Source organism: Procambarus clarkii, chromosome 49, assembly GCF_040958095.1.
Source record: "Procambarus clarkii isolate CNS0578487 chromosome 49, FALCON_Pclarkii_2.0, whole genome shotgun sequence".
NCBI lineage: Eukaryota > Metazoa > Arthropoda > Malacostraca > Decapoda > Cambaridae > Procambarus > Procambarus clarkii.
This window is the reverse complement of record NC_091198.1, coordinates 8,378,209-8,401,374: the sequence shown is the minus strand read 5'-3', so window position 1 is coordinate 8,401,374 and position 23,166 is coordinate 8,378,209. Positions and strand designations below refer to the sequence as shown.

General features: G+C 43.6%; 1 protein-coding gene across 1 annotated transcript; it reads left to right on the top strand.

Annotated features, from left to right (window-relative positions):
• Positions 1–18,559: 18,559 nt before the first annotated feature.
• LOC138351290 (S-antigen protein-like) lies at positions 18,560–19,879 on the top strand. Its single transcript, XM_069302925.1, has one exon. The coding sequence runs from the start codon at positions 18,560–18,562 to the stop codon at positions 19,877–19,879; it is 1,320 nt and encodes a 439-aa protein (XP_069159026.1).
• Positions 19,880–23,166: the final 3,287 nt, after the last annotated feature.

Here is a 23,166-nt window from a genome sequence, read left to right as displayed (position 1 = left end):
GCGGAAAGAGAATACTTTATTAGGTCATTCTGTGATCTGCACCTTTGAGCGGCCCGCCTGAAGGCCCGGGCCCCAGCCTGTCTTCTCTCTCAGCCTCGTATCTTACCTCTTCATTCACAATGATTTTGATAAATTTGCAGTAACCGCCTCCATCGCCACACACACATTTTAGCTCATGTATCTCAGTCGAAAATTAAATGTGTTCGGGTATGTTAGTTTCGCACACTCAAAACAAAACAAAAATTACAGTGAAAAATTAAGTTAAAAATTGGCTTTAAATAGCCACTGAGCCCGTGGAATGGGGGAACGATTGAGGGGGAGCTCCAGCAACCTCTTTAAATTCTTTGAACCCTCTTATGAACTCTCAGATTCTGTCTGCGAAATGTTGCAACCACGGATTAATTTTCCCTCTCGGCTCCGACTTCTTCCACAAAACTTCCTCCGTCCCAGAACGTCGACCGCACGCGTGGTAATATTTTGATGTCACTAATGCGTGCACTGGAATAGGCTTCGAGCTTGAGAGAGGGTTGCCTCGGAGTGTGTGTGGTGCGTGTGTACACGCAACGATGGCGTTGCTTGCAAGAGAGAGAGACTTGTGATGAATTAGATATTCATGGATTCTGTCTTTAAACATGTTTCTGAATACAGCATTCCCCCTGTTAGTGCTCATTCCCAGAGACGTAGAGGAGAGATGCTGCTGCTGCTGTTGTTGTTGTTCCCACTGCTGCTGCTGTTGTTTCCTTTGCTGCTGTTTTTTTTGTATGAATTTTATTGTTGCAACTGGGGGGTATTTTTGTTGCTGCTGTTGTTAGTTATATTGATACTGTTGTTTTGTTGCTGTTTTCTTGTGTTGATGCTGCTGTTTTTGTTGCTGTGGGTGTTTATTGCTGCCTGCCGCTGCTATTGCCTGGCCTGGTCTGCTGTTGCTACTCCTGTTTTTGTTATCTCTGCTGTTTCTTATATTACTGTGGTTACTGTTGCTGCTGCTGCTGCAGATCTGTTTCTAATTAGAGTAATTCATTTTTAATATCTGGCCCGAACATGTTCAAATTCTCGTATGTGTATACTTTGGTTAATGCCAAGTAACACGTAAATTTGGTACACAGTCAAGATGCAATCATTTGTTATTTATCTAATACCTTTTGAGGGGGTAAGAATGTACTCCAGAGTCGAGTCAGTCGATGGAGAGCAGTTTTTTGAGCGGAACACTAAGAGCATTGGTAATCGTGCATTGCAATTTAGAACTTCAAGCCATATTCATAAGTGATTTATACAACCCACTGTAGATGTGGTTTGGACGAGTTAGGTGTACAGCCGTTGGGTCTCAGCTGGAGGGTCTCGGGTTCGATTCCCTGAGCAGTAAATAGGATCCAGGAGCTGAACAAATGTTGTGGGTTGCATGCTGGGGATGGTCGTCAGTTATTGTCCCTGGGGGACCATGAGACGCTTATATATATATATATATATATATATATATATATATATATATATATATATATATATATATATATATATATATATATATATATATATATATATCTGAAGCTTGTGATGACTCTTCAGGCCATCTTCTGGCGCTAACAGCAACTGTTAGTTGGTGTTTGACGTGTAGGTATGGGTTTAGTAACGTGATTTTGTAGCTCACTTTGACATTCGCGACAAAGTAGTCTTTTGCGACAGGTCTTTGTACTTTAGATACGGTTTAGTACGTGGCCAGAGACGTCTATAATGCTGGAGGCTTGGTCAGGAGGTCTTAGGGCCGGGCCTGGCCTCAGACGTCGAATGAGTCAAGTACTCAACCGGCTTTGGACTCTTGTAGAGACCAAGAGCATTATAGGAGAGCGGCCTATAATGTCGACTCCTTACTATCTCTCACACGTGTGGGGATGAATGTCTCTTTTCCTCTCTCCCTTATTCCTTTCTCCTCGCATTCTTTACTCTCTCTGGCCTTCTGTGTTTTCCATAACTCCTCAACCTTACTCATCTTTAATTCTTTTCCATCTATTATCTTTAATTCCTCTCCCTCTCCCCTCCTCCCTCTCTCTCTCCTGCTCCTTCATCCTTTCCCTCACTTGCTCTCCCATTCCGTATAATTCGCACTTCTCTCACGCCCGCAGCCTACCATCCCAAGCTTTATTTTTTATTGGTATTTTTCTTCATATCATTTTTTCCTCTGCCATCCCTCTCCCTTCCTCTCCCTGGTCAGTTTACTCTTTCTTCTCCAATTCTTCCGCCTTTCGCTCACCATCTGCCTCCCCCCCCCCAACCTTTCTATCATTCTTAGTCTCTCTTTATCTCTTGTTATCTCTCTCTCTCTCTTTCTCTCTCTCTCTCTCTCTCTCTCTCTCTCTCTCTCTCTCTCTCTCTCTCTCTCTTTCTCTTTCTCTCTCTCTCTCTCTCTCTCTCTCTCTCTCTCTCTCTCTCTCTCTCTCTCTCTCTTCCCAGTGCTATATAGTCGTTTAGGCTTGGCGCTTTCCCCTGATAGTTCCATTCCATTCTCTCTCTCTCTCTCTCTCTCTCTCTCTCTCTCTCTCTCTCTCTCTCTCTCTCTCTCTCTCTCTCTCTCTCTCTCTCTCTCTCTCTCTCTCTCTCCTGTCTTCCGGAAGTGCTCCCACGAAAGCAAAAGCTGATGAAAGTAGAAACATATAAGGGAAAACATTTGCATATCAATGCCTCCCGGCTCGCCACATACGCATTATATTTTTGAAATGCTCGTCTCCTTAGTCGGCGTCAGAGGAGCAACCAATGAGAACTTTAACGGGTATAAGAGCTTCGATGTGATTGGCAGCCGTGGCAGGGTAACTCGCCCTGAGGGCCGCGTCGAGGACAACAATGTAATCAATGAGCATCGTTCAAGAATTTGCCAGAGCACTTTAAAAATCCTGGACTGTATATGGATATTATTTAGAAAATCCTAGACAACAAATGGATAAATCTAGAAAATCCTGGACAACAAATGAATAAATATAGAAAATCCTGGACAACAAATGGATAAATCTAGCAAATCCTGGACAACAAATGGATAAACTCTAAAAAAATCCTGGACAACAAATGGATAAATTCTAGAAAATCCTGGACAACAAATGGATAAATCTAGAAAAATCTGTGGATATTGTAGTGGTGGAAAATCTGGGGAAATATAGAGAGGAGGATATGCGGGATGGATATTTATGGGAGGACTATGGGATGGGAGGATGTGTGGGGGAAGGACATGGTGGGAGGAGGATATTCAGATTTCCATTCATGGTTGACACAAACTTGTATCAAGGGGCTCATCTCCCATGTGTGACCCATGTGTGACCTAGAGTGTGACCCAGGAGTGACCTACAGTGTGAGACACACACACCTCGGCCCAGCACCAACAGTTTCCATACCCGAAAATCAATTAGTGTTTAGGGCGAGTTTGTTGTTGCATTCCTAGCAAGTGTGGCAGTTTGTTAAATGTTAATGATGAGTTTGTTGAACTACATGAGTCATGTGGTGTCTGGTGACCGGTGGGTGATCACCACATATAATTATGTGGTGTGTGAGTGAAAGTGTCGAGCTGTACTTCAATATTTGTGTCTGTGTGAATGTGTGTATATATATATATATATATATATATATATATATATATATATATATATATATATATATATATATATATATTAACATGTGTGTGCGTATTCTCCTATTTGTATTCAGTAGTTTGTGTCTTCAAGATCGAGCTTTGAGCTCTTGGACCCGACCTTTCCAACCACCAGATGTCGAAAGTAATGACTCCTAATTATTTTCTGTCATATACACTAGGCCACTACTGGCAGTCCCCAGGATGCATCCCATAACAGCTCTCTTACTCCTACGTACTTATTACTACTAGGTGAACAGGTGCATTACATGAAACAAAATATTTACCCAAACACTTCTGTCCTGCCGTGAGGCTCAAACTCGCGATCCTTTGGTGTTAGCTGAGTAGGCTAAACGTAGCCTACTGCGCTGCAAGACCCTATGAATGTGTGTTAATAAAAAAAAAAAGTCACATGTTCCCGTTACAAAAAAATATATCCTCACTGAAAGAATACTTTGATCTCTTTGACTCTGATGGCAACAAAAACAGAGCACTTGTCCCCAGGTAGTGATATAATGGGGAGAGGTCGGCGGGCAACCCTCATGGCAGTATGGTGGGAGAGCCAGGCTCTACTCTCCTCCCTCACCAACCCTCTCAAGTACCCATCATTCATGTTACCCATGGGTAAGCCTGGCTCTGGCTTGGCCAGGATTCATCCTGCCGGTCCAATTACGAAACCTGTAGGTCTTTCCTCGATAATGGTCTGTGTTTATTAGTGTATGAGCTTGGAAACTTCAAGGGGGAGGGGGTATTCTTCTTATAGAAGAATATTCTTCTTATTCGCGTAAACTAAGACTCCATGAGGGAGGAAAGATGTACAGGTTTCGTCAGTGGTTCCGTAAATGCTTGATGAAATTGGGTTATATTTCGCTCAAATACATCCGGAATTCTACCTTTTTACCCCCAAGTTACTCCAATCCACGCCAGGTGTAGACAGTAGTATTCGTCTTAAAGCTAGTTACATACAAGACTACAGCGGTCATTTTACGGTCATTACAGAAAATTATCAAAATAACTCATCATAACATAAACTAACCTATCCTAATGTATCGTAACGTAGCCTCTCCTAACGTAACAAAGTAATTCGACGCATCCTAACGTCGATCCAAGGATCCTAACGTTAGGATCCTAGCATCCTAACCTATCCCAGCTAAGCTAACCTAGCCTATGCTAACAAAACTAACGTAACGTATCCTAACCAAACCACACCCCGGCTAATAGGGTACATTAGCCCAAAAAATACAACGAAAGGACTTTTTTTTCTGGTTGACCGTCCGGTCGACCCATTGAAGTTTTTACGCGTTCACTGTGGCCTTCTTCCTATACTCTCCAGTATGATAGCAATGAGAAGCGAAAATTTTTATACTAAACAAACATACAATGTAGTGTGTATATATATATATATATATATATATATATATATATATATATATATATATATATATATATATATATATATATATATATATATTATTAAATATGACCGAAAAAGTAAGATTAATAATTCTAACACGAATTTTCTCAATCCTTCGTACATTATGCTTCACTGTTGGAGGTAAATCAAAAATCACTTCTCCAAAATTCATTTTTATTTCTAGTCTGACGCGACACGGGCGCGTTTCGTAAAACTTATTACATTTTCAAAGACTTCACAAATACACAACTGATTAGAACTTGCGTTTCCCTGATTTTATATCTACATTTGAGTGAGGTGGGAAGGGTGATGTGGCATTACATTTGAGTGAGGTGGGAAGGATGATGTGGCATTAACACAAGACAGAACACTAGAGGATATTAATAGGGTATTAAAAGTATCAACACAAGACAGAACACGAAACAATGGGTATTGAATAGAAGTGTTTGTAGAAAGCCTATTGGTCCATATTTCTTGATGCTTCTATATTGGAGCGGAGTCTTGAGGTGGGTAGAATATAGTTGTGCAATAATTGGCTGTTGATTGCTGGTGTTGACTTCTTGATGTGTAGTGCCTCGCAAACGTCAAGCCGCCTGCTGTCGCTGTATCTATCGATGATTTCTGTGTTGTTTACTAGGATTTCTCTGGCGATGGTTTGGTTATGGGAAGAGATTATATGTTCCTTAATGGAGCCCTGTTGTTTATGCATCGTTAAACGCCTAGAAAGAGATGTTGTTGTCTTGCCTATATACTGGGTTTTTTGGAGCTTACAGTCCCCAAGTGGGCATTTGAAGGCATAGACGACGTTAGTCTCTTTTAAAGCGTTCTGTTTCGTGTCTGGAGAGTTTCTCATGAGTAGGCTGGCCGTTTTTCTGGTTTTATAGTAAATCGTCAGTTGTATCCTCTGATTTTTGTCTGTAGGGATAACGTTTCTATTAACAATATCTTTCAGGACCCTTTCCTCTGTTTTATGAGCTGTGGAAAAGAAGTTCCTGTAAAATAGTCTAATAGGGGGTATAGGTGTTGTGTTAGTTGTCTCTTCGGAGGTTGCATGGCTTTTCATTTTCCTTCTTATGATGTCTTCGATGAAACCATTGGAGAAGCCGTTATTGACTAGAACCTGCCTTACCCTACAGAGTTCTTCGTCGACTTGCTTCCATTCTGAGCTGTGGCTGAGAGCACGGTCGACGTATGCGTTAACAACACTCCTCTTGTACCTGTCAGGGCAGTCGCTGTTGGCATTTAGGCACATTCCTATGTTTGTTTCCTTTGTGTAGACTGCAGTGTGGAAACCTCCGCCCTTTTCCATGACTGTTACATCTAGAAAAGGCAGCTTCCCATCCTTTTCCGTCTCGTAAGTGAAACGCAGCACGGAACTCTGCTCAAATGCCTCCTTCAGCTCCTGCAGATGTCTGACATCAGGTACCTGTGTAAAAATGTCGTCAACATACCTGCAGTATATGGCCGGTTTCAAGTTCATGTCGACTAAGACTTTTTGCTCGATGGTACCCATGTAGAAGTTTGCAAACAGGACACCTAGGACATATATATATATATATATATATATATATATATATATATATATATATATATATATATATATATATATATATATATGTGTGTGTGTGCAGTATATATATATATATAGTATATATATAGTATATATATAGTATATATATATATATATATATATATATATATATATATATATATATATATATATATATATATGTGTGTGTGTGTGTGTGTGTGTAAATCACAAAAATTAACATGTGATGAAAAATGTGATAGTGTCAAACCAGAGGAATATTAATCCCTTTGGTCTTTATATTGGAATATTATGAAGATGTATATTAATACATCTTCAGAGGAAGCACTATTTCTTCTGAAGATGTATTAATATACGAAAGTACTTAAGGAAATTTCTGTTATTTTTGGAAGCAGTCTTTCATGTAGACGTGTGTTATTAAATTGAATATGAAGAGAAGTAATATATGATTCTAGCACGACTATTCTCTATATTTTCATGTTCTTCACTTGAGGAAGATAAATATTTAACTCTGCAATGTGAATTTTTACATTTTATTGCGGCTGACGTCGTTGAAGAACGTGTTTCGTTGAAGTGGTGTTCAGCATGTATGGAGGACGAGGGAAAGTGGGTCACCTCACCCTACATGCACACTATGAAGGATGAGGTGAAGTGAGGTGTTTCACAGTTGGCTGGGCCAGTAGGTAAGGTTTGAGGTGAAAGTTATGTCTTAGGTGTAAGCTGGCTGTTGACAGTTGCATGACACTGTTTGATATGTATGCGTGCGTATGCATGTATGTCTGTGTATATATCCTCTTACATTTTTCTTAACAAAGACATATCTGTGTAGAAATAACCCGCATATTGTTTCCTCCCTGAGAATAAACATCAGTGTCCCTCCATAACAAAGCCTCATACACCTCTGTATGTTCTGGTTGCCGCCGCTGGTCGCATTCCCCGCGCCTCAGTCGGCCGCTGGCACGTCCTCGCCCAACGAATTCTAATTACACTACAAAAACAGGAGCAACGGTGTAGCAACGTTGAATCCGCTGCTGGGAATCCGAGGCAACACTAAGACAACGACACCCGGATAGCGAGTCACAATGAGCGCGTCAATTGTGTGAGAGATCAATGCGAGTATCGTATCACTGAGTGTCCGGAGGGAGAGAGGGAGGGTGGGTATATAGCGGTTAGCTTCCTTGCGTGTACAGTCCTATTGGGCTTCATTATTACCCTTTACCCTCCGGTACCGATCACAGACACTTCCAGGTAGCGCTCATCTCGTTCTTTGTTTTAAGTTCTCTCGTCAATACGTCAGCAACTTCAATGTATATGTGCTTAGCTAACAGTGTTAACGGACACGTGGGTATAACTCCTGACTCCGCTTCTTCTTCACAACTGAATATATATATATATATATATATATATATATATATATATATATATATATATATATATATATATATATATATATATATATATATATATATATATATATATATATATTATATTATTAAATATGACCGAAAAAGTAAGATTAATAATTCTAACACGAATTTTCTCAATATTTCTTATGTTTGTTTTCACTGTCGATGGTAATTGAAAAATCAATTCTCCAAAATTCATTTTTATTTCTAGTCTGACGCGACACTTGAACGCGTTTCGTAATAACTTATTACATTTTCAAAGACTTTAGTTTACACACACACAACTATAACCGGCAAACACTAAACAGAGTTCTAATATGCTATCATTTAATGTTGTTGTTGTTGTTGTTAAAGATTTAGCTACTCAGGACGAAGTGTCCATGTAGCACGGGCTATGGTGAGCCCGTAATTGGGTTTGGTTATACATGATAACCTTTTTCCTGTGATATTTGGGTCTAAGTTTAAAATGGAGGAGAGGACTTCTCCTTTTTCCCTGCTTATTTATCGCTTCTGTTTTAGTGCACTGGTTTTAATCTTTATCATTTAAACAGCTTTCATCTTATATACCCGCATTTGGGTGAGGTGATATGTTACAACAGTTTTGGATGAGGTGAACAAAACTTTCAACACAAGATAGAGCAAACTTTCAACACAAGACAGAACACGGTGCAATTGGTATAAATTGGGTAAATTAAAGGGAAGAATGGAAGTATCTGCAAAGGGCCTATTGGCCCATATTTCTTGATGCTTCTATATTGGTGCGGAGCCTTGAAGTGGGTAGAATATAGTTGTGCATTAATTGGCTGTTGATTGCTGGTGTTGACTTCTTGATGTGTAGTGCCTCGCAGATGTCAAGCCGCCTGCTATCGCTGTTCTATCGATAATTTCTGTGTTGTTTGTTAAGACTTCTCTGGTGATGGTCTAGTTGTGGGAAGAGATTATATGTTCCTTAATGGAGCCCTGTTGCTTATGCATCGTTATAACGATGCATCACACACCCATATATATATATATATATATATATATATATATATATATATATATATATATATATATATATATATATATATATATATATATATATATATATATATATATATATATATACATATATATATAAACCCCACATTTACAATTTTCAATTTTGTCACCTCTTGAAGTTGAGAATTGAATTTTCCACCACTCCATACCCAAGTAAGAGTTGCTTTTGTTGACACACCCAGTGTTAATTCTTGTACATTCTTGTGGATCATCTGGGTCTCCAGTTCCCGCTTGTGGCCTCTTCCTCCTTGTCATTATGTCTAGAACCATTTATTTTTGCCTAATGTATCTATAACTCGGTATTTTATACGTCAAAATCATGTCTCCGCTGATTCTTTTCTCCAATGTGTGTAGTTCAGCTCTTTTTTTTTTTAGCATTTGCTTTTGTTGAATTTCAAGAGTCCTGTTCAAGCACATTTCACCTTTGTAAATGCACATGAATGACTCTATGTAAAAAACACATCGAACACTTTATGTAGGGCATACGTAAATCTGTGTATCTATGTATTTACGTATGTAGGTTAGCTTAGCATTTTAAAAACACCGAATCACCTTCTGTGGTTGATTGTTCAATAAACCCTTGAACTATATGTTTAACACATCTCTAACCCTGTCCATGGAGGACAGATGAAAATGTATATATTCTGGTTAGCATTGTATATGTGTGGCCACGTCTGTGGTAGAAAATAATAAAAAAAACTCCAGCAGCATGCAGCAGTCACTGGGGCCAGGATTATCAAGCACTTTACTGTCTATTTACCAGACCTTACGAGAGGGGGCTGACAGCTGAGTGGACAGCGCTTCGGATTCGTATTCCTGAGGTTCCGGGTTTGATCCCCGGTGGAGGCAGAAACAAATGGGCAGAGTTTCTTTCACTGTGATGCATCTGTTCACCTAGCAGTAAATAGGTACCTGGGAGTTAGAAAGCTGCTACGGGCCGCTTCCTGGGGATGTGTTACAAAAATGAGGCTTGGTCGAGGACCGGGCCGTGGGGACGCTAAGCCCCGAAATCATCTCAAGACAACCCTTTACATCTTTCTTCGATCTTGACGGCTTAGTTTACATTTGTAAACAGTATACGAGCTGGGGAGCGCAATGAGCTTGTCTGTAACAATAATAACTGCCACAACAGCAGTTGCAAACAAGTAAACAAATAAACGAGCAGTTGAAAACAAGTAAAAACTTGTTTTCAACAGCAGTTGAAAACAAGTAAAACAAATAAACGAGAAAGCAAGGCACCCAACCCACAGATCTCTTTCTGGGGCCAGATTCACGAAGCAGTTACGCAAGCACTTACGAACGTATACATCTTTCCTCAATCTTTGACGGCTTTGGTTACATTTATTAAACAGTTTACAAGCGTGAAAACTTTCCACTCAACTGTTGTTATTGTTATAAACAGCCTCCTGGTGCTTCGGAGCTCACTAACTGTCTATTGATTGTAAACAAAGCCGCCAAAGATTGAGAAAAGATGTACATGTTCGTAAGTGCTTGCGTAACTGCTTCGTGAATCTGGCTCCTCGCGCAGATTGACTCGGCTTTAGCCCCTATAGGCTTTCTTTCCTTTTTTTATTATTATGTTGTTATGTAGGGAGCCGGTCGGCCGAGCGGACAGCACACTGGACTTGTGATTCTGTGGTCCTGGGTTCGATCCCAGGCGCCGGCGAGAAACAATGGGCAAAGTTTCTTTCACCCTATGCCCCTGTTACCTAGCAGTAAAATAGATACCTGGGTGTTAGTCAGTTGTCACGGGCTGCTTCCTGGGGGTGGCGGCCTGATCGAGGACCGGGCCGCGGGGACACTAAAGCCCCGAAATCATCTCCAGATAACCTCCAGATAACCAGATATATCTTGTCTGTATTCTCCTCGCGATCTGGCCTTCTGCAGTTTTCCTTATTCCTTCACTTCTACCTTTTTCTTATATTTTTACCATATTCGTATTTATCTTCTCTATTCCTATACTTCTTTCTTATTCTCATACTTTCCTATACTTCAACCCCTATTATTGTACTTCAACCCCTATTATTGTACTTCAACCCCTATTATTGTACTTCAACCCCTATTATTGTACTTCAACCCCTATTATTGTACTTCAAACCTATTCCTATATTTATTACCCTACACCTATTCTTCCTTATACACTGTCTTATATAAGATATACTCTTATCTTATACACTGATTTTCTCTAAAACATTTTTTTCTCACTATCAAAGATCACATTCACTTTCAACATCTACCACCTACAGGCTACTCATACCCGTCACCATAACTCATCACCATCATCATTCTAACCATCATCATCACAATTTTGTGTTACATTACGCGACTTGATGAAGATCCAAGATGGACCGAAACGCTGTCAATTCCTTTTTTCTGATTTCTGGGTTGGATAGCTAATGTTCAGGCAGGTTATTGTGACTCCCGGTCTGCATGAGGGATGGCTACAAGAGATGCTTGCTTACGCCCGTCAAGGAAGTGTGTGGAGTGGCACAAACTGGTAGAAGAATGACTTGAGGAACTGCTTGGTGGAATTAAGAGGCTGCTAAAACACTCCATAATAGAGCAAATTGGATATTGTGGATACAAAGTGGATATTGTGGATACAAAGTGGATATTGTGGATACAAAGTGGATATTGTGGATACAAAGTGGATATTGTGGATACAAAGTGGATTTTATGGATAAAAAGTGAATATTATGGATACAAAGTGAACATTGAGGTACTAAAATGATGGTATCAGAGTAAAAGGCCCTGTGGAAAACAGAAAGAGAATAAGATAAAAAAAAAGGTAAAGAAATTATTTAAAAAAAAGGAAATATTTTTTGGAAGGAAGTGCAGCAGGAGCCTAATGGAATAAACGGGCAATGATAATGCTATAGACGTGATAATATTAAATGGTAAAGAGATCAGAAATAGGCGGAGAAAACACTCTGAAAGTCTAATGTGTGAGAAAGATGCTGATGTGAACATGTTTACATTTAATGGTCAAAAGTCGATGGGTCTCACCTCAATTATAAATCATATTTCTGCATATTTTGCGATTAAATTGCATACGAATATTTAAATTTAAAAATAAATGCTGAAAAGAGAGAGAGAGAGAGAGAGAGAGAGAGAGAGAGAGAGAGAGAGAGAGAGAGAGAGAGAGAGAGAGAGAGAGAGAGAGAGAGAGAGAGAGAGAGAGAGAGAGAGAGAGAGAGAGAGAGAGAGAGAGAGAGAGAGAGAGAGAGAGGAGAGAGAGAGAGAGAGAGAGAGAGAGAGAGAGAGAGAGAGAGAGAGAGAGAGAGAGAGAGAGAGAGAGAGAGAGAGAGAGAGAGAGAGAGAGAGAGAGAGAGAGAGAGAGAGAGAGAGAGAGAGAGAGAGAGAGAGAGAGAGAGAGAGAGAGAGAGAGAGAGAGAGAGAGAGAGAGAGAGAGAGAGAGAGAGAGAGAGAGAGAGAGAGAGAGAGAGAGAGAGAGAGAGAGAGAGAGAGAGAGAGAGAGAGAGAGAGAGAGAGAGAGAGAGAGAGAGAGAGAGAGAGAGAGAGAGAGAGAGAGAGAGAGAGAGAGAGAGAGAGAGAGAGAGAGAGAGAGAGAGAGAGAGAGAGAGAGAGAGAGAGAGAGAGAGAGAGAGAGAGAGAGAGAGAGAGAGAGAGAGAGAGAGAGAGAGAGAGAGAGAGAGAGAGAGAGAGAGAGAGAGAGAGAGAGAGAGAGAGAGAGAGAGAGAGAGAGAGAGAGAGAGAGAGAGAGAGAGAGAGAGAGAGAGAGAGAGAGAGAGAGAGAGAGAGAGAGAGAGAGAGAGAGAGAGAGAGAGAGAGAGAGAGAGAGAGAGAGAGAGAGAGAGAGAGAGAGAGAGAGAGAGAGAGAGAGAGAGAGAGAGAGAGAGAGAGAGAGAGAGAGAGAGAGAGAGAGAGAGAGAGAGAGAGAGAGAGAGAGAGAGAGAGAGAGAGAGAGAGAGAGAGAGAGAGAGAGAGCATCTAGGAGTAGGTTTCAACTTAGCTTACATAAGTTAAATATATGGTAGTTCCCATTGTGTTAGTTTCAAAGTATACTCTTATGTAATAAATGAGTTTCTAGGTGTAGGCTTCAGATGAGCTGAGGTAGGATAACAGCTCTTGCTTGCAGTTTCAATAGGTATGTTATTAGGCATCCCTTATGAATCCTAGTCTTAGTTTAAAAAAAAAAAAAAAAAAAAGAGAGAGAGAGAGAGAGAGAGAGAGAGAGAGAGAGAGAGAGAGAGAGAGAGAGAGAGAGAGAGAGAGAGAGAGAGAGAGAGAGAGAGAGAGAGAGAGAGAGAGAGAGAGAGAGAGAGAGAGAGAGAGAGAGAGAGAGAGATGAGATAAAGGGTGAGAGGGCGGGAAGCCACGGGGAGACAGGAGAGGGTATGGCCTGGTAACCATTGTTGGGGGTAGAGAAGTCGAGGTCCAGACCAGCTGCCGCCAGCCTTCCCTCAACAGTAACCATCCTTTATCATTCATATCTGATTTACTTGATTTTCCTCCTTACTACACGCGACTACCGCCAGGGGGCACCGTGTCTGCGGTTTACAACACATTCCAGTAAACCATTTTTTCCAATATGAACAAATTAGTTAAATTACTATAGCTACTGTAACTGCATTAGTTGTTTAGAACAGGTAAAACGCCCCAGAATCTGGAATTCTTCGGCTATCGTACGCTTTCAGAGCTTCGTTCCTGATTATCCCCCCATCCTCTACACAACCCAGTGAGCACATATACCTTAAATATTCAGGGTGCCCTTCACCGGCGCCCTTAACAGTGAGACATTCCCATATTGAGAGCAGAGAAGCAACGTCCCCCTGGCCGGCCCGAAGGTGGCCACGAGACGCAGGCTGCACCTCCCCCCGTTTACACAAAGGGTAATCGGAAACTGTCGCTTTTTATATGCAAAACTGGTGTCACTTGGGCTAAAAAGCGATTCCTCCCTGGCGTTTGCTCTGTAATTTGCTGCCATTCCCATTTTGCATACGTAGGGGAGAGCTCCCCCTTGGCGGTCATTGTTACCGTTCGTCAGGCAGTCCTGGAAACGTTAAGACTTCCAACTGTATTGTAGTGGACCTGTGGCGCCCGACCCATGTTTTCTACCCTTTGTTCCCGTTTTTTGTTACTATCGCCTTCTCTCGTTCTCATGTTTAAGATGAAAACAGTTACAAATAATCTATTATATATATTTCTTTAAATTGCTACATAAATTACATAAATCTCGATGTAAACACGTATGTCTTGTCCCCCTTTGGTATGTTATATATCCACATACATATGTATAATTCTATCAATATATGGGAGAATGAATTATTTTTTTGGGCTCGTTTTCTTTCCCTTGCTGGCATTCCATGAGCCCAACTTTTTTCACCTTGCTGGCCTGACAGACACCATGAAATATGTGTTTTTCCCCGTTGGTGTGTCTTGGGGCATATTCTGATCTCATTTACCCGTACACACTCTTCATCACCCGCACGTCCACCTAACTGAGAGGTTTTAATAAGCGTAATGTAATGAATCATTTGCATACAGGACTACCACGGCCGATCCCAGAGTCCCATCGACGCCATATGCTGGTTTAAACATTCTGATGTGATATATTATTCTGTTTCGCGAGTGATAACCATCGACGATAGCACTGGTAGCAGCATTAGTAGCAGGAGCAGCAGTAGTAGCAGCAGCAGTAGCAGGAGCATCAGTAGCATAGGCCACAAGGCTTGAGTCTTCCCGAATTTACCCGACGGGCCATTTTCCAGTGGCCACGACGAGGACAGGAAGCCGGCGGCTTGTTAAATAGCCCCCCCCCCCTGTTTATCCTGGTGATTTTATCGTGCTGGATTTTGCAATTCTGCAGTGTTTTGGTATTTACGGTTTTGGCGGGTAGGTGGTTCCATGGGTTTATAACTGTATGGAACCTGGTGAACTGGCATCTGTCGTCTGTCCTACACTGTGGCTTGTTGAGCTTGAAACCGTTCCTCGTTGTTTGTGTTGCATCTGACCTTTTGAATGACGTTATCTGGATCGATATCCTCCAGATTGTTCCGTAGTTGAAAAGTTTTGATGATCAGCCCTGTCATGTCTGGTTTGCAGGGTTGGACTATATTTAAAATGTTAACTTAAAATATAATTTTATTACTTTTTATTTTATATGATGAATGATTAGAAAAGTTATTTATATTGGTACATGAGCTTCATCAAAGATCTTAAGGGTCATTTGCTTACTCCGAGCAGCTTGTTCAAGGAGCTACTGATAAGTGCGTCTCCTGGACTCCAACATCTGTCTTAGCCGTCACTCGGACAGGTATATTACCCGTCTCCCGCACTTAATACGTCGCATTTCTGACGGAATCGAGAAATCAGTTAAAACTTTGACGTATTAGTCAAAATTATAGCACCATAATATTGTCGTTTTCCAAGGATCTGCTTCGATAGATTAGCTTCCTTGCTCTGCTTTGAACGTTTATGGTTAGGTAAGGTCAGAATTAAGGAGCCTGACAGCTGAGTGGACATCGCTTCGGATTCGTAGTCCTGAGGTTCAGGGTTCGATCCCCGGTGAAGGCGGAAACAAATAAGCAGAGTTTCTTTCACCCTGATGCCCTCTATTCACCTAGCAGTAAATAGGTATCTGGGAGTTAGACAGCTGCTACGGGCTTCTTCCTGGGGATGTGTAACAAAAAGTAGGCCTAGTCGAGGACCGGGCCGCGGGGACGCTAAGCCCCGAAATCATCTCAAGATAACCTCAAGACTGGTAAAAAAAAAAAATTCGGAGTGGTAAATCGAGAGATCTGTCTGAACCAGCACATGTTCGTGACTTGTACATTGTTGTTGTTCCTTAAGATTCGCTACCTGGAACAATAAGTTCCAAGCAGCACGGGCTATGGCGAGCCCGTAGTGGACTTTGACGCGTACGGGTTGACACCCTTCCTAACGGCTCTCGGCGTCAATTTATGTGTGGGGATAAAAGTCACATCCAGGGTAACTATAGCTACCACCAAAATGCAGTGAAATTACACTTTCATCGCTTTACAAATGGCTTTTCATATAATTAAAACATGTCTCTAGCCCATCCAGAAACATTTTGGATTTAATACAAAATTATTTAATAAACAGGTTCGGAAAGAGCATTTTTTTCAATAATTGTGAGGATGCAAGAGGCGCTCACTGACCAAAGCAACAATATCAAACATATACAAAATAAGAGTAATTGTCAGTAAAATAAAACTTAACCTGCATATATCAAAATAATATATATATATATATATATATATATATATATATATATATATATATATATATATATATATATATATATATATATATATATATATATACAATTTCTTATCTTGAGATGATTTCGGGGCTTAGCGTCCCCGCGGCCCGGTCCTCGACCAGGCCTCCTTTTTGTTACATACCCTCCGGGAAGCAGCCCGTAGCAGCTGTCTAACTCCCAGGTACCTATTTACTGCTAGGTGAACAGGGGGCATCAGGGTGAAAAATTCTGCCCATTTGTTTCCGCTTCCACCGGAGATGGAACCCAGAACCTCAGGACTACGAATCCCGAACGCTGTCCACTCAGCTGCCAGGCCCCCTTGTGGAGTGTGAGACTGTTTCACCATTGAAAGAGCAACACGAAACCGGTTACCAATTGGACAGAATACTGGGGTATTCTGTCCAATTGGTACCCGCCAGACATCTCCGGGTACCATGATGCACACAGCTGGTGTATGGGCGCGTCGGGTCGAGTAGACCTGCTGCCCTTGCAACACCTGGAGAGCATCACTGCCTTCATGCAACACCTGGAGAGCATCACTGCCTTCATGCAACACCTGGAGAGCATCACTGCCTTCATGCAACACCTGGAGAGCATCACTGCCTTCATGCAACACCTGGAGAGCATCACTGCCTTCATGCAACACCTGGAGAGCATCATTGCCTTCATGCAACACCTGGAGAGCATCATTGCCTTCATGCAACACCTGGAGAGCATCACTGCCTTCATGCAACAGCTGGAGAGCATCACTGCCTTCATGCAACACCTGGAGAGCATCACTGCCTTCATGCAACACCTGGAGAGCATCACTGCCTTCATGCAACACCTGGAGAGCATCACTGCCTTCATGCAACACCTGGAGAGCATCACTACCTTCATGCAACACCTGGAGAGCATCACTGCCTTCATGCAACACCTGGAGAGCATCACTGCATTCATGCAACACCTGGAGAGCATCACTGCCTTCATGCAACACCTGGAGAGCATCACTGCCTTCATGCAACACCTGGAGAGCATCATTGCCTTCATGCAACACCTGGAGAGCATCACTGCCTTCATGCAACACCTGGAGAGCATCATTGCCTTCATGCAACACCTGGAGAGCATCACTGCCTTCATGCAACACTCTCTCAGAGCCTTTGTCAGGATACCAGCTCGGAGTCTTTCCTGTGATACGGCGAGTGTCAAGGAACGTCTCTTCCGGTAGTGTTTCCAGTGGTCCAGGCGTCACCTTTGGTAAAGTTTCCAGTGGTCCAGGCGCCACCTTTGGTAATGTTTCCAGTGGTCCAGGCGCCACCTTTGGTAATGTTTCCAGTGGTCCAGGCGCCACCTTTGGTAATGTTTCCAGTGGTCCAGGCGCCACCTTTGGTAATGTTTCCAGTGGTCCAGGCGCCACCTTTGGTAATGTTTCCAGTGGTCCAGGCGCCACCTTTGGTAATGTTTCCAGTGGTCCAGGCGCCACCTTTGGTAATGTTTCCAGTGGTCCAGGTGTCACCTTTGGTAATGTTTCCAGTGGTCCAGGCGCCACCTTTGGTAATGTTTCCAGTGGTCCAGGCGCCACCTTTGGTAATGTTTCCAGTGGTCCAGGCGTCACCTTTGGTAATGTTTCCAGTGGTCCAGGCGTCACCTTTGGTAATGTTTCCAGTGGTCCAGGCGCCACCTTTGGTAATGTTTCCAGTGGTCCAGGCGCCACCTTTGGTAATGTTCCTAGTGGTCCAGGCGCCACCTTTGACAATGTTTCCAGTGGTCCAGGCGCCACCTTTGGTAATGTTTCCAGTGGTCCAGGCGCCACCTTTGGCAATGTTTCCAGTGGTCCAGGCGCCACCTTTGGTAATGTTTCCAGTGGTCCAGGCGCCACCTTTGGTAATGTTCCTAGTGGTCCAGGCGCCACCTTTGGTAATGTTTCTAGTGGTCCAGGGCATCACCTTTGGTAATGTTTCCAGTGGTCCAGGCGTCACCTTTGGTAATGTTTCCAGTGGCCCAGGCGCCACCTTTGGTAATGTTTCCAGTGGTCCAGGCGCCACCTTTGGCAATGTTTCCAGTGGTCCAGGCGCCACCTTTGGTAATGTTTCCAGTGGTCCAGGCGTCACCTTTGGTAATGTTCCTAGTGGTCCAGGCGTCACCTTTGGTAATGTTCCTAGTGGTCCAGGCGCCACCTTTGGCAATGTTTCCAGTGGTCCAGGCGCCACCTTTGGCAATGTTTCCAGTGGTCCAGGCGCCACCTTTGGCAATGTTTCCAGTGGTCCAGGCGCCACCTTTGGTAATGTTCCTAGTGGTCCAGGCGCCATCTTTGGTAATGTTTCTAGTGGTCCAGGGCATCACCTTTGGTAATGTTTCCAGTGGTCCAGGCGTCACCTTTGGTAATGTTTCCAGTGGTCCAGGCGCCACCTTTGGTAATGTTTCCAGTGGTCCAGGCGCCACCTTTGGTAATGTTTCCAGTGGTCCAGGCGCCACCTTTGGTAATGTTTCCAGTGGTCCAGGCGCCACCTTTGGTAATGTTTCCAGTGGTCCAGGCGCCACCTTTGGTAATGTTTCCAGTGGTCCAGGCGCCACCTTTGGCAATGTTTCCAGTGGTCCAGGCGCCACCTTTGGTAATGTTTCCAGTGGTCCAGGCGCCACCTTTGGTAATGTTTCCAGTGGTCCAGGCGCCACCTTTGGCAATGTTTCCAGTGGTCCAGGCGCCACCTTTGGTAATGTTTCCAGTGGTCCAGGCGTCACCTTTGGTAATGTTCCTAGTGGTCCAGGCGTCACCTTTGGTAATGTTCCTAGTGGTCCAGGCGCCACCTTTGGCAATGTTTCCAGTGGTCCAGGCGCCACCTTTGGCAATGTTTCCAGTGGTCCAGGCGCCACCTTTGGCAATGTTTCCAGTGGTCCAGGCGCCACCTTTGGTAATGTTTCCAGTGGTCCAGGCGCCACCTTTGGTAATGTTTCCAGTGGTCCAGGCGCCACCTTTGGTAATGTTTCCAGTGGTCCAGGCGCCACCTTTGGCAATGTTTCCAGTGGTCCAGGCGCCACCTTTGGTAATGTTTCCAGTGGTCCAGGCGCCACCTTTGGTAATGTTTCCAGTGGTCCAGGCGCCACCTTTGGTAATGTTTCCAGTGGTCCAGGCGCCACCTTTGGTAATGTTTCCAGTGGTCCAGGCGCCACCTTTGGTAATGTTTCCAGTGGTCCAGGCGCCACCTTTGGTAATGTTTCCAGTGGTCCAGGCGCCACCTTTGGTAATGTTTCCAGTGGTCCAGGCGCCACCTTTGGTAATGTTTCCAGTGGTCCAGGCGCCACCTTTGGTAATGTTTCCAGTGGTCCAGGCGCCACCTTTGGTAATGTTTCCAGTGGTCCAGGCGCCACCTTTGGTAATGTTTCCAGTGGTCCAGGCGCCACCTTTGGTAATGTTTCCAGTGGTCCAGGCGCCACCTTTGGTAATGTTTCCAGTGGTCCAGGCGCCACCTTTGGTAATGTTTCCAGTGGTCCAGGCGCCACCTTTGGTAATGTTCCCAGTGGTCCAGGCGCCACCTTTGGTAATGTTTCCAGTGGTCCAGGCGCCACCTTTGGTAATGTTTCCAGTGGTCCAGGCGCCACCTTTGGCAATGTTTCCAGTGGTCCAGGCCCCCATCTTTAGCAAATATACATTTAGGCAAATGTTTTATATTCTTAAACTAAGCGTTTATCTTGACTTGTGAGAGCTTGGTCCACCAGGCTGTTGCTTGGAGCGGCCCGCAGGCCCACATACCCACCACAGCCCGGTTGGTCTGGCACTCCTTGGAAGAAACAATCTAGTTTCCTCTTGAAGATGTCTACGGTTGTTCAGTCAATATTTCTTATGCTCGCTGGGAGGGTGTTGAACAACCGTGGACCTCTGATGTTCATACAGTGTTCTCTGATTGTGCCTATGACACCCCTGCTCTTCACTGGTTCTATTCTGCATTTTCTTCCATATCAGTAAGATACGTTTGTAACATTGGTTATCATAATTATCATACCATATCACCGGGAGCCGGTCGGCCGAGCGGACAGCACGCTGGACTTGTGATCCTGTGGTCCCGGGTTCGATCCCGGGCGCCGGCGAGAAACAATGGGCAGAGTTTCTTTCACCCTATGCCCCTGTTACCTAGCAGTAAAATAGGTACCTGGGTGTTAGTCAGCTGTCACGGGCTGCTTCCTGGGGGTGGAGGCCTGGTCGAGGACAGGGCCGCGGGGACACTAAAGCCCCAAAATCATCTCAAGATAACCTCAAGATAACGTGCAGAACGCGGCTTGTTAGTTGAGAGGTTCACTAGTGAGCTGTTTGGCGGTGCTCATTGACGTAATTATAGGCGTCAACGTTTCTGTCCTCTGTAACAGGTACTCCATATTCCCGATTATATATTTTTCAGGTGTGAATAATGTATTAGTCAGGTTTGCATAATATATTTTTTCAAGCTTGCATTATGTATTTTTCAAGCTTGCATTATGTATTTTTTTCAGGACTGAACAATATATTTTTTCAGACCTGCATAATATATTTTTCAGGCTTGTATAACGCATTTCAAGGCTTGCATAATGTATTTTTAAACCCTGAATTATATAATTTTAAGACTTGCATAATGTATTTCATGGCTTACATAACCAATTTTTAAGGCTTCATAATATATTATAATTCTAGCATAATGTATTTTAGGCTTACATACACCACCCTTCAAATACAGTAGTTTCCCTTGACCGAGAGTAGAAATAATGATCACCTGTAATAACAACAATAACAACTACATTGACCGTAGAGTCAGGATTCGCTAAGCCTTTACACAATCACTGACGAAACCTCTACATCTTTCCTTAACGACGGCGAAGTTTGTTTACTTTAATTAAACCGTTTACGAGCTGGTTAACTTCACAACCCAGGGTTGTTGTTGTTATAAACAATCTCGTAGTGCATCAGAGCTCATAAATTGTTTAATAAATGAAAGCTAAACGGTAGCCGAGGCCTCGCTACGCTACGCCTCGGCTAGGTGGATGAGCCGTGGTAATGCAGGTTCGAATCCTGCTCGGGTCATAGATTTCTTAGTGATATATATATGTGTGTGTGTGTGTGTGTGTGTGTGTGTGTGTGTGTGTGTGTGTGTGTGTGTGTGTGTGTGTGCTGCGTAGTGCAGTGAGGTCCAAATGACGTCAGAATACAGTGGGGTCCAGGAGGGGGTCCAGTAAGGTCCGAATGAGGCCAGAATACAGTGGGGTCCAGCAGGGGGTCCAGCGCCCGGCGGCTGGGACACACTATACATGCATCCCCGCACCATTAGGGCCTCGTGTTAACATTTACACACACACCGGTTAATCCCACCACGGATTTAGTCTGATGAACTTCATTTGAATACACGCAAGCCGCCTCCCACAAATCATATTTTTTTTACAAGGCAAAAAATTTGCATGTGTGTCACTGTTTACGAGAGGCGGCGCGTGTAGTGTGTATGCAGACGACTGTATCAGGGAGGGCCCGGCGCTGGCCCTCCACCTGGCCTGCACCCCGTCCCACAGGGCCCACCCCGTCCCACAGGGCCCACCCCGTCCCACAGGGCCCACCCCGACCCACTGCCTTGGACGTTTGCTCATCATTCATACGTCGTTATCCTGCATACAGCTACCCGGCGCGCCAAACTGCTTTTTGAAACTACTAGAGGCTTGCTAGAGGCGTCAGGAAGCTATTTGTCGCTCAATTTCGCCTTTACGTGAATTTCCTGCTTCGATAAATAATACATTTTTTTGGTCATGTCAAGTTCAAAGTTCAAGTTGCACGTTCGTATTTTGCTTGCTTTCTCGCAACAACTATCCTTCAGTCTAACCAACTGGGATATTTACGTAGAGTTCGTGACTGTTAATTAGAAAATGTTGGTTGAGATTCAGAGACTTTTCTTGTTGCATGTAGCGGTCATGGCCAGGCGGGGTACTGGGGGCCACCACCAGAGGTGACAGTGGGGGCCACCACCAGAGGTGACAATAGAGGCCCCCACCAGAGGTGACAGTGGGGGCCACCACCAAAGGTGACAGTGGAGGCCACCACCAGAGGTGACAGACGAGGTAGTGGAGGCCACCACCAGAGGTGACAGGGGAGGTAGGGGGATAGACAGGAGGCACTGAACTACAGACCAGTGCCACTAACTTGCATACCATGCAAGATGACGGAGAAGATTGTGCGAAAAAAAGCTTGTGGAACATCTGGAGCGAAAGAACTTTGTAATACAGCATCAACATGGGTTCAGGGATGGAAAGTCCTGCCTCGCAGGATTAATTAAATTCTATGACCAGGCAACACAAATCAGGCAAGAAAGAGAAGGGTGGGCAGACTGCATATTTTTAGATTGCCAGAAAGCCTTTGACACCGTACCACACAAGAGACTAGTGCACAAGCTGGAGATGCAGGCGAGAGTGAAAGGGAAGGTACTCCTCTGGATAAGGGAGTACCTAAGCAACAGAAGACAGCGAGTCACTGTGAGGGGAGAGGTCTCGAAGTGGCGAGGCGTCACCAGTGGAGTCCCACAGGGATCAGTCCTTGGACCTATACTGTTTCTGATATATGTAAATGATGCTATGGAAGACAAACAAAACGCTGATGTAATTTACACAGATTTCGCAAAAGCTTTTGATAAATGTGACCATGGTGTTATTGCACATAAAATGCGTTCAAAAGGAATTACCGGAAAAATAGGCAGATGGATCTACAATTTCCTGACCAACAGAACCCGATGTGTAATAGTCAACAAAATAAAATCCAGCCCACCAACCGTGAAGAGCTCAGTCCCCCAGGGTACTGTGCTTGCTCCAGTACTTTTTCTCATCCTCATATCGGACATAGACAAGAACACAACCTATAGCACTGTATCATCCTTTGCAGATGACACTAGGATCTTCATGAGAGTAGGCAACATAGAGGACACG

Excerpts from the sequence above, each read along its gene's own strand:
- LOC138351290 (XM_069302925.1), top strand. The coding sequence starts at position 18,560 with ATGTTTCTAGTGGTCCAGGGCATCACCTTTGGTAATGTTTCCAGTGGT.